The sequence below is a fragment of the Haemorhous mexicanus genome, chromosome 4 (assembly GCF_027477595.1).
Source record: "Haemorhous mexicanus isolate bHaeMex1 chromosome 4, bHaeMex1.pri, whole genome shotgun sequence".
NCBI lineage: Eukaryota > Metazoa > Chordata > Aves > Passeriformes > Fringillidae > Haemorhous > Haemorhous mexicanus.
Window position 1 is genome coordinate 77,709,580 of NC_082344.1, and position 15,000 is coordinate 77,724,579.

The following is a 15,000-nucleotide window of genomic DNA, read 5'->3' on the forward strand; positions in this document are numbered from 1 at the left end:
AACTATCTGAGTAAAAAGGGATAAAGATATAAAGGAGACTATATAGATAGATCATCCTGAAATAAATCAAGTAGAGGAAACCAGAAGAAAGTTTGGGATACTAAAATTGAAGACAGCAGAGACAATTTTAGCTATTTCTCCATTACAGACTTTATGAAATCTGAGTGGAAGGCAACAATTTCAGTGAGTTGAATGTTTGCCACTGGTTCTCAAACACACTTCAAACAGTGGGAGCTATGCAATGCTGCTGCAGCCTCCACCACCCTGCACATGCAGCAATGCTGTGTAGTCACAGTGGCACTTTTTGAAGCCCAACACGACAATGAATTGCCAAGAAAATGATATATAGTGAATGCCCAACGAGATTTTGCAAATGGCACATTTTGTATGCAAGGGCTGCAAAATTCCTTCACCTCTTTTTGTTTCTTGAAGCATTTGGTTCATAATTAACATTTCAGCGTGTTCAAATCAAAATCCTTCAACCAACACAAAGGAAAGACGGGAGGCAATTGCCACTTAATGATACAATTACAAACTGGTTTTGCCTTAATCAGCTCCTAAATGTCTTACACATTCTCACAATGTAGAGATCAATGCAAGATGCTAAGATGCTTGGAATCTGAGAGGAAAAAAAATCAAATATCAAATGGGACAGAATGTTAGTGAATATAAACAATAGTTTAGGTATGAAACAAGACTAAACCACCAATTTCTATTTAGTGAGTGGTAGCAAACACCATCAGCAGTAAATTGAGATGAAGCAGAAATCTTACAGCCAGGGGAGAGTTTCCTGCATTAGCAGATCGAATTCTCACCCTCCTGTACACTCTGGAGAGGAATTCACTCATTGGACTGGGCCCCAGGTAAATACATACAAGTTTAAACAGTGTTAAAGCCTGCTGACATTTACACAGGTATCTAAGAGAATCTCAAATTCTCACCATTAACTACTTGTCAGCTCCAGAACTAAGTTTCACCTTAGGGTGAGCTGACTTTGCATGGATTGAAACCCACAAAGAGAACTCCCCTGGAAGTTTCTGCCCTGAATTCCTTTGCTTCTTACTGTGCTGTTGTACAGCAGATTATTTACAGCCAATGTCTCTCTTCTACTCTGAGCTAAGTTTGGAAAGAATAACAAAGCAAACTCATGATGAAGATTAGGCAAAGAGGAAGAATAGTGGGGAAAAGATGACTATTTCATTTGCATAAGTGAAAAAAAATCTCCATCCTTCAACCCCCATTAATGTCCTTTCCTAAAAGGTGCACTCCCAGTTTGGGGGAAGACAGGGAATGTTTAGAACCAGGCTGAGGAGAGGAAGGTGAACAGCTGGGGTTTGCTAAATGCTTCAAAATTCCGTGTGTCCAACACTTGCAGCAAAGATGAGCTCAGAAAGCAGAGAATGGAAATATCCAGAAACTGTTGACAAGACCTTACCGGGATTTTCAGGAAAGCTTGGCAAAGTAAGGCTTTAAGTGAACTCCTTTGTGCTTGGAGCTGCTCAGAATGGAGCAATTAGGAAGAAGATTGCTGTACTTCGAAGGCTTTCTGCTTGTGTGAGTTCTTTCACTGAATAATCATTTTAAGTCATTAACCAGGCAGGGAAAGACATCCTAAACTAATATACTTTAAAAAAATAAAGGAACTGAAGTGGTTTGAAAAGAGGTGGAGCAAGACAGGGAAAGAAGAGCCAGAACTCAGCATTGGCAGGGACACAGCCATTTCTTACACAAAGGAGCACTTACACTTTCCAAGTGCAGATCCTAACAGGCAAGGAGAGAGAATACATAAGAGACAGATTTCAGTCAAGGACTTCAAGATAAAGTCTGCAATACTTAGAAAAACAAAATAAGGTGGATTTAGAATTGTTTTGCAGTAAAATCTACATTTATAAAGTTTTCTGTTGCAAGATTTTGTATATAAATAAACACTCGTGTTTAAATACGTCTGTTGTATTGAAATTGAAATGGAAAATAAGCCAGGACAAGTGAATGTATGCACAATGACAGTTTACTATGATAGTCAAACAAAGAATAAACCCCTAAAATATGATTTGGGCATGCTGCACTGCCCAGGAGCAGCCCAAACACACGCATGAGCTGCCAGGTGATGCACATACATGAGGACAGAATAATTTCCAGCAGCTTGGCAAGAGCAGAGTTTTCCTGACTTCGACATACTCTATTAAAATCAGTGTAATTTCCAAAGGAAATTGAAACATGTTCTGTCACTGTGTGACAGTTTAATAGTGGAGGTGCAATGAGGAATACTGGAGGAGACAAGCTAGAAGATAAGAGAACAGTTTGCACCCTGCCCATACTGCAACATGGAGTTTTAATTAATGAGCCAGTCTGCCCTGAAGGACTGATCCCAACAGCACAGGAACTTTTCTGCAGGGAAATCAGGGATGAACCCCTTGAAAAACAAACGAGAGAAGGAAAGTACAGGAAATTATAATAGAAGGAAACTATTCCTGAGAAGAATGTAACATGGGATGAGTCAAGGACTGATGGCCAGGAAGTCTTAAAAATCACAGAATCAGAGAATGAGGTGAGTTGGAAGGGATCTTAAAGCTCATCTCAATCCACTCCCCTGACATGGGCAGGGACACTTCCCACTAGACCAGGGTGCTCCAAGCCTCATCCAACCTGGCCTGCAACACTTCCAGGAATGGGGCAGCCACAGCTTCTCTGGGCATTTGTCCAAAAAAATCTCTGTCCCACAGACCTGTAAAATGATTTCACTTCTATTTTATCATATCAAACACAAACTACAGGAGCCACGACTTCAGACAAATGAAGAAAACTGAGGTATGGAAAGGACAGGTAAGGACACAGATTGCAGCTGAGGGAAGGTCAATCCCTCACAGCAGATTGCACAAGACCTGGAAGGACATGGTGAGCCCTGGTTTTCAGCTATGCACTGAAGAGGAAACTAACAGAAATCCTATGGACCACAGATTGCTGGTCCTTGCCAGACTTCTTCACAAAAGCTGTGTCTCAATGAATAAGAGCTGATGCTATTTTAGACTTTGTTTTGGCAAGTAATAAAGATATTAAGAAGAGCTGGTGATAAAACATTAACTTGGATTGAGTGCATACAAGCACATTCACATTAAATTAAGGATAAAGAGAGGTTAAGTGTTGTAAGAGAATCAAAGTTCACTCTTTAACTATGAGAAATGAAATCAAACAGTAAAATCAAGTGGGTAAGGAGATCAGGAATGGGAAAGCTGCCATCTAAATATTTCTCTCAGGTCGAAGATGCAAAACTATTGGAAAGCTGTATCCTCAGAGCTAACCTTCAAAGGGACATGAGGATCAATTAGAGAGAATTTGTACTAAGGAGAGGAAAGGATTCATTAGCAATGTCTTTAAAGCCAGCAAGAAGCAGAGAGATAAAATAAGAACTGCCAGAAGTCAAGCTGTGCCATTGCTCAGCAAATGAAAACTAAGCAGCAAGAGATGTTTCAACCATACAAGTAAAGGAAACCAAGAGGGGAAGGGAAGAGGGGATGCTGTAAGGAGAGGTAAGAGAAAAACCATTCAGCTGTATCCCTAACACACAGTTCTGCAGCAATAAATAACAAGTAAATAAATCAGGGTAAGGTACAGCCCAGCACTGATTATGGAAAATCAAGTATCAATCAAAATTAACCATAAGGTTAAAAAAAAAATTACTTTTTTTCCTGACTCCTGCAATGATGAATTTGATGAAAGAGAAGCTCAAATATTTAAATAAATCATTGCATAAGTGCTCACCTTTGTACACAGATGCTACTTCCCCATGACAAGTAGCACTTACATGAAAGTGAGGAGGTTTGGGATTTGCTACTTGAGTTTCCAATGACAAAGATTTTTACATTGCAGCTCAACTCCTCCATATTTAAAAATCAGGACTTGAAAATAAACTGAGACTTTATCAGTTTATGACATAAAAACTGTCCAGCTGCAAACCAATTACCAACTGTAAGTGATATTAAAAAGAGTCCAAAGCCAACCTGCCAAATCTTCAGTCTTCAATCAACAAGACAAAGTTTCCCAAGTAATTAAAACCCAGTATCTTTAGGAAAAGGTGATAAGAACATTTCACAAGTATTCCTAATATTTTTTTAAAATTCAGGAAAAATATCACTATAGCTTAAGGACCTTTTTTCCAGGTGGATCTCATTTTCTTGCTCAATATTATCCTGTCCACTATTATCTCATTTTCTTGCTCAATATTATCCTGTGCATTATTTTTGTTGAGAGAGTGAGTTTGCCTGACCAGTAATTTTGAAACACCAAGTGCATTAATGTGAAATATCAGCTTTCACAAAACAATCACATGAACAAGGGTGAAGGTGGAAGGATTTGGGTTCCCATATTTGACCAAGTTTCTTCAATAAGGCAGAATTCAAATATGCCAAGCTTTAGTTGAGCTCTGTGGCTGCCCCATCCCTGTAATTATTGGAGGTTGGACAGGGCTGGAGCAAGCTGGGCTGGCCAAAGCTGTCCCTGCCTATGGCACCTTTAAAGCCCCTTCCAAACCAAACCCTTCCATGATCTCCACTCCAGACCTCCAAGGGTTTTGTCCTTCAAACACCACCATCACTCTGAGCACACAGGCAGCTGATACTTGACCAGCCCACTGCAAGAAAGGCAGCTGAGGCTGCTCTGAATTGTGAGCTACCTCAGCAGCTGCAGGATCCATGACTGCAGTCACAGAGTGATTCTGTCTGATTTTAGGACCAGTCAGAAAGTGATTTTTGTCTGATTTTATCACCACCAAGCTCCACCACTGCTCCTCCTGCACCACTTCATCCCCACGGCCAGCCTGGTGCCCCAGGCCCTGCCTGCCAAGCACCTGCCCTGAATAAAGGGCAAGGATGAGCTGCTCGTCCTGCACGGGCCACCAGCCTGAGCAGCAGCAGGAGAAAGGGGGTGGCCCTTGAGCTGGGCCTTTGGAGTACAGGCACTAAAGAGCTACTAAAGCATTTCCTCTGTCTGCTCTTTCCAGGCTTCCTTTTTTAGCTTTATCAGTCTTTTTCTACAACATGAAGATCTGCCCATTTGAAGTCAGACACCTCGTCAAACACAACCCTGTTAATAAATGAGTGTGTCTATTTCACAGCACATCTTCAGATCCCCTGGGCTGAGGCAACATCAGAAGATTCCTCACACCCTCTTCCTCTTACCCAGGAACATCAGACTCTGCCTGCTCTGGGATGACACCAGCCTGGTTCAGCTTGGACTCCTCCAAGCACAGCAAACTGCCACCGTTTTGAGAGAAATAGAAAAAGCACATTTAAACAATTTGACATATATTAGCAGCTCCTACCTGTATTTTTATGGGCCAGGTGAAATTGCTGACATAAACAAAGAAGGTGATGTTCGGGTTGTTGCGGAAATCAAATTTCTCATTGGAGAAACTGTCCTTGTATTCTTTTATATTAGTTCTGGAAACAACTGGAATTTCCTCCCCAGCCTGTGTGCCAGCTGTCGTAAGGGGTAGCAAGAAAAGATATTTAAAGGTGTATTTAAGAAAACAAACAAAAGGGCAAACCATTCTAAATTCTAATTTTAAAAAATTGACTATTCATTCATAACCAACTAATTTAAACTGCACTGCATTATCAAAACCACTGTGTGCCAAGAGGTTGCATTGTAAAAAATCAAATTTGCACTTTCAGTGTTTACAAAATACACTATTAGAGTTGAAAACATAGGGTTTTTTAAACATTTTACTTCCCTCCTCAGGCTGATAATTTAAGAACACTATGCAAAAAGTACATAGGTTCAAAACGTCCCAAAGCTTTCCCACTTAAATTTGCCTTTTTCAGAAACTGCTAAATGAAAGAAGCTCCTGAGTCACTCAGATCATCCTCAATTTACCTGCAAAACTTGTGGACCAAGTAATGTTGAGGTTGAAGTTTTTAGATGCATTGATGAACATGTCCAGGTCTCTGTTTTGCTAAAGGAAGAAACAAAAAAGAAACCCCATTTTTAGGATAAGCAGTTTTACTGTACTGTTTCCAAGGAAATCATTGCTACAAAAAGATCATCTTGAAATTTGTTACTCACATAAGGAAAATTCATCAAGCTAAAAACTACATACTATATTTTCTGGAAGAAGTATTCTCCTCCTCAAGGAAAACATAACAAAGGAGTCATGTGTACAGAATATCAAAAGAACTCAGACACAAGATATGGGGAAAACAAGCAAAACATCTCAGCTCTGGAGACAGGCCAAGGGAGATGGGATTTTTCAGCCTGCAGAAGAGAAGTGCCTGAGGAGTGCCTGAAAGGGCTCCAGGAGAGCTCGAGAGAGACTGGGGACAGGACCCAGGGAATGGCTTCCACTGCCAGAGGGCAGGGCTGGATGGGATATTGAGAATTGTTCCCTGGCAGGGTGGGGAGGGGCTGGGCTGGAATTCCCAGAGCAGCTGGGGCTGCCCCTGGATCCCTGGCAGTGCCCAGGCCAGGCTGGACACTGGGGCTGGAGCAGCCTGGGACAGTGGGAGGTGTCCCTGCCATGGCAGGGGGGTTTGGAGCAGGATGGGCTTTAAGGTCCCTTCCAGCCCAAACTGGTCTGTGATTTTAAAAAAACTGGAATGGCTCAGAGGTTGTTCCAACAACTGGTAAGAATCAGCTGTGGCTCTTTATGAAATCTTCCTGTGATGATCTGGGACTGCACAGCCAAGCCAAGGTCAAAGAGCTCTGATTGCTTCATGGAGCAGGACACACCTTCCATACCACAGGACTACACCTAAAGACCCACAGAACTGTAACAACTCTTTGCCTCCAGGGCCAAGAGAAGACAAAGGATAAAGTTAAAAGGGAAAATAGAAAATGTACCTCTTCAGGTGTTGCTACAAAGTTGATTGCTGTGTAATAGCGATCGTCCTCCTGGGAAAGGCTGAAGGTGAACTGATAGTCAATGAGGAGAGTATCTGTAAGGAATGCAGGGAGACAGTTATCCCTTCTCCTGGAATAAAGTAACTTCTCTAAAGGAAGGCATGATGTCACTGAAGGGTTTCTTGGACATCCAGGACACAACACTATCCCGACACAGCTACAAATTACTTCAGCCTACATATGATCCCACTTAAGGAACAAAATCTCTGGGAGCTGAGCCTAGAGAAGGAAGAGAGGTGGCTTAGAATTGCCAGGCAACAGCCTCCAGCCTTGATCTAAATCAATATTCCTACCTATACACTGTAAAAAACATGCCAAAAGATTTACTTTTCCAGCCTGCAATACCTCTCTGATCAAAGGGAACAGGAGAAAAGTTCAGTAGCTGTGTAATTCCCATTTGGAAGGGGACAATACCCCCCATTCCAGGTTTCTGTACATCAGCACATTTTCCTGGGAGAGGTTCTACAGAGCAGCTGGTTGGTGATGAACCCAGCTGCCATCCTGCTCTAGGACACATGCCACCCAGGCATGCCAGGAGCAGCCTCTGGTCTGTCTGTCCTTCCCTGCTCCCATCTGCCCAGGCTGGCTTAAGCCAGAGCCAGTTGTGGGGTGCACTCACCCACCTCAGTACCCTTCCACTACTGCACACTGCTGTGACTTGTGCATATCATATTCCTGAAGCCATGCAGAGATACTCCCAGCAATAATAACCAGGAACTGACACACCAGGTGCTGTTTTTCTCTCACTGCCTCCAGTGACCCCTCGTTGGACTGACACAAGTCAGACAAGCTGCTGGGGTCCAGCCAGACACAGCAAGCACAAAGAAACAGGCACTGAAACCAAGCAAGAGTGAATCTGGGCAGCACAAGGTTCTCCCCATAAGAGCTGCAAAGCTTTGCCTTTCCCCACTTTTTGCCCATTTAAACACCCCTGCCATTTCAGCAAGGAATTTGGTCATTCTTACACAGAGATGCCATGAAGAGCCAGCAGTGCCCTTGTCTGGCCACACAAGCAGAATTCAAATAATGCAAAACCAGCCAGTTGATAATTTCTGTGCTGGACAAAACCTCTACTGGAGACTTTATGAAATTTAAGATTCCATCCCTCCACGCCTGCCAGGCTGCTGATTGCTAATATTTGCAAATAGAAGCTGGAAAGTTTCCATTAGGTAATCTGAATCTTGGCAAAGGATCTTCTGGAACTGCATGGGAATCGAACTGCTCATTTCAGAGGAAATGTGGCAATTCTGAAATCCATTCTAACCTGGACCAGAATTTAAAATAAACAGTATTTTGCATTTCTAAAAATTCTAAGGGCACTCTTTGTTTTTTACCTGTTAGGAATATAGTTTAGAGTGCTCTCCAAAAGACCAGATTTCATCTCAGTTACATTAAAAACATTCAAAACATTGTTCAAAAGATCCAATCATCACATGGACCTTATCAAGAAAAGTATTTGCATTCTCTTTAAACAATGTATTTGAGAAAAGTGAAGGTTTTTAACAGCTATATTTTAGTCCTTTCCTTAATCCCCCATACTTTAAACACATGCTGAGGCAACTGAAACAAGTTTTAAATAAGTTGTTTTAAACTTCAAGCACATTTTTTATCTCCAAACAAAATCCTAAGGGTACTCACAGTAACACGTTCCTTTAAGTGGATTTCCCTGATATCTGTTTTCAACTTCACACCTAAAAAGAATATACATTTTTTTAAAAATGGGTATTTTTTTGCAGTTCTATTTATTCCCGGCCACTAAATACCAGAAAACACAACCTGTGCTGAGAGCATTACACAATTAAAGATGAATGTCGGAGCTAGACTGGGCTGATGAAGAAATTCCATGTTGTCTGCAAGTCCAACTCATATGCAGTAAAAACGCAATATAAAATTCTGGATATTAACGTCTGCATCCACTTGGAAGGTATTTATTAGCTCTCCACAATGCATGGAACTGGATTAGCTTAGTCATTTATGGCTATTCCAGGTTCTATCCTATAAATGTTTACTCATGTGAGCAATGCTTTAAAAATAAACCTGGCAATGAAATTATTTGGAATTAAATTATTTCCCCTAACATTACACTAAAAGCATTTTTGTTATGTTACAGAGAAACCTCCAGCAAATTTGTTGCTCTAAAACTGCTCCATTAAACTGCTTGAATGTCAGAGGCTCATTTCGGATATATTTACACTCCCACTGAACAACATCAGAGAGCACGGACGGTGAAATGAGCACGGAAGGTGAAATGTACCGGATAAAAAGAAGCTATTGAGGGATAAAGCAAAACAGAGAGAGCCCAGAGGAGCTGCTGCAGGGCTGGAGCCCCTCTGCTCTGGAGCCAGGCTGGGAGAGCTGGGAATGTTCCCCTGGAGAAGGGAAGGCTCCAGGCAGAGCTCAGAGCCCCTGGCAGGGCCTGGAGGGGCTCCAGGACAGCTGGAGAGGGACTGGGGACAAGGGACAGAGGGACAGGAGCCAGGGAATGGCTCCCACTGGAAAAGGGGAGATTGGGCTGGGATCTTGGCAAGGAATTGCTGGCTGGGAGGGTGGGCAGGGGCTGGGCTGGAATTCCCAGAGCAGCTGGGGCTGCCCCTGGATCCCTGGAGTGCCCAAGGCCAGGCTGGACACTGGGGCTTGGATCCACCTGGGACAGTGGGAGGTGTCCCTGCCCATGGACCTGGGTGGGATGGGAACCCAAACCATTCTGTGATTCTATGTATAGTTTGGGGCATGGGGATTTTTTCACCCATCCCTTCTGCATGATATTCCCAGTTGAAACGTTTTTAAAATTGGAATTCTTCAGGAAATCATCCTGTTCATGATATTCCCCAGGGGACCCACGGCTGGCTGCACCCTCAGTGCAGTCAGTCAACTGTCAGGAGGAAGAAATGTGCAGAGACATCATAAACACAACCATTACAAACTGGGGGGAGGGGGGTGTCTATGGTGCTACGTGCACAATTTTTTATTGCAAATAAGAAAGGGAAATGAACTCACAGCTGACACTCTTCTCCTTTGATTCCCTTGGTTGTGCAGAAACATTTCCCTGTGTTTGTGTTGCAGACGGACGCGTGGCCATTGCACTTGCAAGCTGTTGAGCAGAGGGGGAGAAGATGCAACGTTGAATGAAGAAGAGAAACAAATTCAATAGCATTTAAGTCCTTTAGTTGTCAAACTGAGATACATCAACAATTAACGTGCAGATGAAAACCCATTTGGTGCCCTTTGCTTTCTTTGTGCTACAGAAGGCAGATGAAAATAGAACTGTGTGTCAAAACAGAGCAAGCACAGGCTACCCAGGACTGGTGTTTTGTATGAAACCATCATCAGACTCAGCTTTTTAGCCTCCAAAATTAATTTAACTTCCTCTCCTATTGTTTGACAGCAGGGGTGAAATCATAACTAGGAAGGAAAAGACAATATTTGAAATAATTTTGGGCTTGTTAGCACATTTCAGCAAAACTCAAAACTCTTAAAAGAAGAATTGGGAAAATAAAACAAAGCCCATGGGACTTCAGGGGCTTTTTCCAGAAATAAATAAAAAGGCCTTGGGAAAAATAATATTTCATCAGTCCTACTGAGGAAACAATGTCACTATCAACAGCATCAGCAGAAAACATCTGATGCCTAGATGATGCTGATGTCCATGCTGGGACTAGTTGGGGTGCATTCCCCGATATATTTTAGGATAACTTTGTGCTGAATGTCATTGAGTTGTGGTTGAAGCAAACCTGCACAGCCCTGAATTACTTCAGGTTTGGGGCATGCCCAAAACAGACCTCATACACCTGAGTCTGCTCAAGATCCAACCCAAGGTAGCACGGTGAGGACATACAGGAGATTTTCTTCACAAAAATGCTCCTGATTTAAGCTAAATGCTCATATTGACGCACTTTGAGACCTTTATTTACAAAGATGTAGAGGAGAAACATTCACAAAAACCCCAAAACCAAACCAACAAGTGAGAACAAAGCCTACACAGCCAGCTGACTTTGACACCTTGTTCACTATCACTGCAAGAATGGATTTAACAACTTCTGGCATGTAGGTGTCATTTAGGAGTCGTTCTGCCAATGCAGGTGCATCCATCTGGAGCTGTGCACAGCAGAGTGTACAATATAAGGAAAAAACTACTCAAAGCAAAGATCCCTTGTTTATGGTCCTTGAGCTTGCTGGGAACAAGATGCTTTAAAGGCCGGAGCCTCCTTGTTAAGAAGACATATTCCTCCTCATTTAGCAGCCATGCCAATCAATGTACCAGCAAATTCTTAGACATCAAGTCCCCATCCTGAATATCTCTGCCAGCCTTGGACCTTATTTTAGGAATCCTTTTGATATCTTCTTTCTGTTGGCACATAATGGAAGCTACACTATATCAGGGACACTTAATTGTGCTTCTCAGATGTGGATGAGTGGTTTCCTAGCAGCAACACAGAGCAAAATAGGAAGAAGCAAAAAGGCCTATTGTTGGAACGAGAAGACTGAATGAAAATTCAACAAAATAATTGTATTCTGTGAAGGAAACACTCTTTTCATTAGTGCCACTTAAAGAAAAATAAGTCTTAGTACTATTGAGAATGTCTTGTACTTCTTTCCTTATGCTCTGCACAAGGGAAGCAAAGTGACGTTGGATCAATATTCAATATGAACATACATGAAATTTCTCTTGATTTTTTAACCTCAGGTTGTTTAAAGGCAGATTGCAGCATCTTGAGCAATAACAATAATTCTTCTTTCCTCTCTGCTCTTTACCGTATCAAGAAGACTGAACACTCAAATATCTCTATTTAAAACAACAGAATATATTCATTTATCCACTTTCCTACAAGCCTGTAACTGGAGATCATTCACTAAATAACTGGAATATGCACAGAGACATCTTCTTATGGCTTTTCAGAGAACTTTAAACTTTGGAAACAAACTATTGATAGAATGTTCTAGACAAGCCTGCTGGAGTCTACGAAGGACAATTTCCCATGAGAGTCAGAGGACAGAGCAGAAACCCACAAGCACTGGAAATGGCTTTTTGACTGTGAATCGTGGTAATAGTCTGATGACAAACCACCTCCCACCTGCTGGTGTTCCTTCTACCTTCTCCACAAACCAGAGGTCAGGGGCTCACCCCGAGATGGTCACGGGGGTCCTTACTGCTCTTTCTGTGCTTGTGACGGGCCAGCTTCCCAATGGCAACACCATCTGTCACCTGCCCAACCCTGCTCCTCCATGCCACATGCTTCAGCTGCCCTGCAGGGCCCCCTGAGCCCTGGGAGAGGGAAGCAGGCAGGTCCATGGCACCAGCAACTCACCAGCCACCAGTGAAGGCTGTGTGGATGTGTTCGGAAGCACTGCCAGAGCTGCAATCTGATTTCAGGCATAACAGTGCCTTCCCTTCACTTGCAAATAACTTCCTTATCTCCCACCAGCATATTTTCATGGGAAACTTTAACCAGAAAATTCAGAAAAATTGTGAATGCAGAGAAAGCACCTTGCAGCTATTTTTACATTTGATGTGCTGCATTTCCTGCCTTTCCTGATTAATACTTCTCTACTTGGACACTTCCTAAAAGCAACCTCTGAGGAGTGATTTACCTGCCATTTAGTTATTATCAGCCTAGCTCTGCCAACACCAGGGCGTATGAAGTGATGCAAACAATTTTTTCAGGGAAATAACTGCAGTTTGACAAAATATTTTCAACACAAGTAATATAATCTTGTGTTGGGACTTTTTACAGAGATATGCAGGACTGAAGGCATTGCAATAAAAGAGGGTAGGGTTAGACAGGATATGGGGAAGGAATTGTTCCCTGGCAGGGCAGGCAGGCCCTGGCACAGGGTGCCCAGAGCAGCTGGGGCTGCCCTGGATCCCTGGCAGTGCCCCAGGCCAGGTTGGACACTGGGGCTGGAGCAGCCTGGGACAGTGGGAGGTGTCTCTGCCATGGCAGGGGTGGCACTGGGTGGTCTATTAGAACCCTTCCAACCCAAATCATTCCATGATCCCAGGACTCACACTAGGAAGTGAGTGTGCAAGCACACAGATATTTGTATGTGGGTCAGGCTGGAGTGTACAAGTCTGCAGCATGGCTGTGACCGTGGGCTCTAAAAACAGAGCAGCACTAAGTATTGCTCACAAATGCACAAAAAGAGTGAAATCAGCACATTATTAATGGGAAAGGATGGAAGGACCACAGCTAAGAGAAGGGAGAAAATAGGAGCTAGCTCTGCTACCCATCAGCCAATCCTTATCTGAAGAATTCCCGTCTGGAAAGGTCTGCACCAAGCAAAAATGACTAATAGGCAGAAGTCAGCCTGGCTGCATCAGATAGAGTGATTTGCTCTTGCTTTCCCTTTCCCAATCCACCTCAGTCTTTCTGCCCAGGTTCCTGCTTCCACCATTCTTTCCCCTTCCCAGTAAACAGTGTTAAATCATAGCAAATTAAAAACCTGGGTCCAAAGCACTTGAGAGCAAAGCACTTCTGACATGAGCTACTGGCTCCATCAGATAAGGAATGAACACTGTTCCACAATCTCTCTACACATTCTCTAATTTCTTTTTCAGGCATCTGGATGATTTCAGTCTGTCATTCATTATCTCAACAACAAACTATTTTGGGACAATCCTCATGCACAAGAGTCCAAAGAAACTTACTCTCCATTTCCACATCCATGGAAAAGCGACACCTACCAACAGGCACGTTATGATCCAGTGATTAAAACTGAAAGCTCAGGGTAGAATTCTGTATTTTCTCAGTCAACTAAGCCTCAATTTATTCATTACTTTCAAGTAAACTTTAGAGCATTTCAAGGTATCTTCACCTGAAATGAGTTTATGAGCATCAGCAGTATTTTATCTGGCAGATAACTTTGTGAAATCAAGTGTCAGGGATGCTTCTCCTTTGAGCCCCTGTTGCTGTGCTGTGTGTTGGAATTCCATATCCCTTTGTTCTAAGGAAGGCAGCTGTATCCCTGTGAGTTTTTCACCCCCTCCTTCGAATCTGTCCATTGGGAAGTTCTTCATAGCCTCAACCATCACCACACCTCCCTCCTCTTGAGGAAACAGGACTTCATGCTCCAGCTACTGACCCTCATGTTCATCCAAAAGGTCAGCACTACTCCCAGTAAACATCCTAAATTAATACCCAACTACCTTCTACTGGACTGTCGTCACATTTGGAAGAAGCAATAAAAAGTCTTCAATGTCCACTCACTAATCACCTCTACTTCCTTCTTCCAGGCTGGCCACAAACCACCCACACTCATTTCACAGAAGTACTGACACTGCACTGAGCAATGTTATTTTTATTCTACCTTTTCCATCACCGAATCTAATTGTCTCATTCCACCTCACTATAACTCACTAACACAATCCAATGGGGCCAGTGCTGTTTACCATCTCTGCTGGTGACAGGGGCAGTGGGACTGAGGAACTCACAGCAAGTGTGCTGGTGACAACAAACTGGTAGGGTCAGCATGCTGAGGGGAGGGGGACATCCAGACACACCTAGATGGCCTCCAACAGTACCTGGATATCACCAAAGGGGGCCTGGACAGACCAGAGACATGGGACTGTGTGAACCTCATGAAGTTACACATGGCCAAGTGCAAGGTCCTGCACGGGGCTGGAGCAAGGCAGAGCACAAACACAGGATGGGTGGGGAACAGCTGGAGAGCAGCCCTGGGGAGAAGGACCTGGGGGTGCTGCTGGGTGAGAGCTGGACATGACCCAGCCCCGAGCCCCCCGTGCCTGGGCTGATCCCAGTGTGGGCAGCAGGGGAGGGGGGACTGTGTCCCTGTGCCCCTCCCTCAGGTGAGAGCCCACCTGCAGATCTGCCCCAGCCCTGGGGCCAACAGCAGGAGGACGTGGAGCTGCTGGAGAGAGCCCAGAGGAGGCCCCGGAGCTGCTGCAGGGCTGGAGCCCCTCTGCTCTGGAGCCAGGCTGGGAGAGCTGGGAATGTTCCCCTGGAGAAGGGAAGGCTCCAGGCAGAGCTCAGAGCCCCTGGCAGGGCCTGGAGGGGCTCCAGGACAGCTGGAGAAGGACTGGGGACAAGGGACAGAGGGACAGGAGCCAGGGAATGGCTTCCCACTGCCAGAGGACAGGGCTGGATGGGA

General features: G+C 43.8%; 1 protein-coding gene across 1 annotated transcript in view; it reads right to left on the reverse strand.

Annotated features, from left to right (window-relative positions):
• The window catches only part of ATRN (attractin), a 149,605-nt gene that overhangs the window by 59,262 nt on the left and 75,343 nt on the right, over window positions 1-15,000 (reverse strand). Inside the window, exons 20-24 of the mRNA XM_059845596.1 lie at window positions 9,892-9,985; window positions 8,533-8,585; window positions 6,835-6,929; window positions 5,872-5,950; window positions 5,318-5,475 (exon numbers count right to left, since the gene is read on the reverse strand). Of these exons, the coding sequence (XP_059701579.1) occupies window positions 5,318-5,475; window positions 5,872-5,950; window positions 6,835-6,929; window positions 8,533-8,585; window positions 9,892-9,985 (479 nt within the window). The remainder of the gene's footprint in view (window positions 1-5,317; window positions 5,476-5,871; window positions 5,951-6,834; window positions 6,930-8,532; window positions 8,586-9,891; window positions 9,986-15,000) is intronic.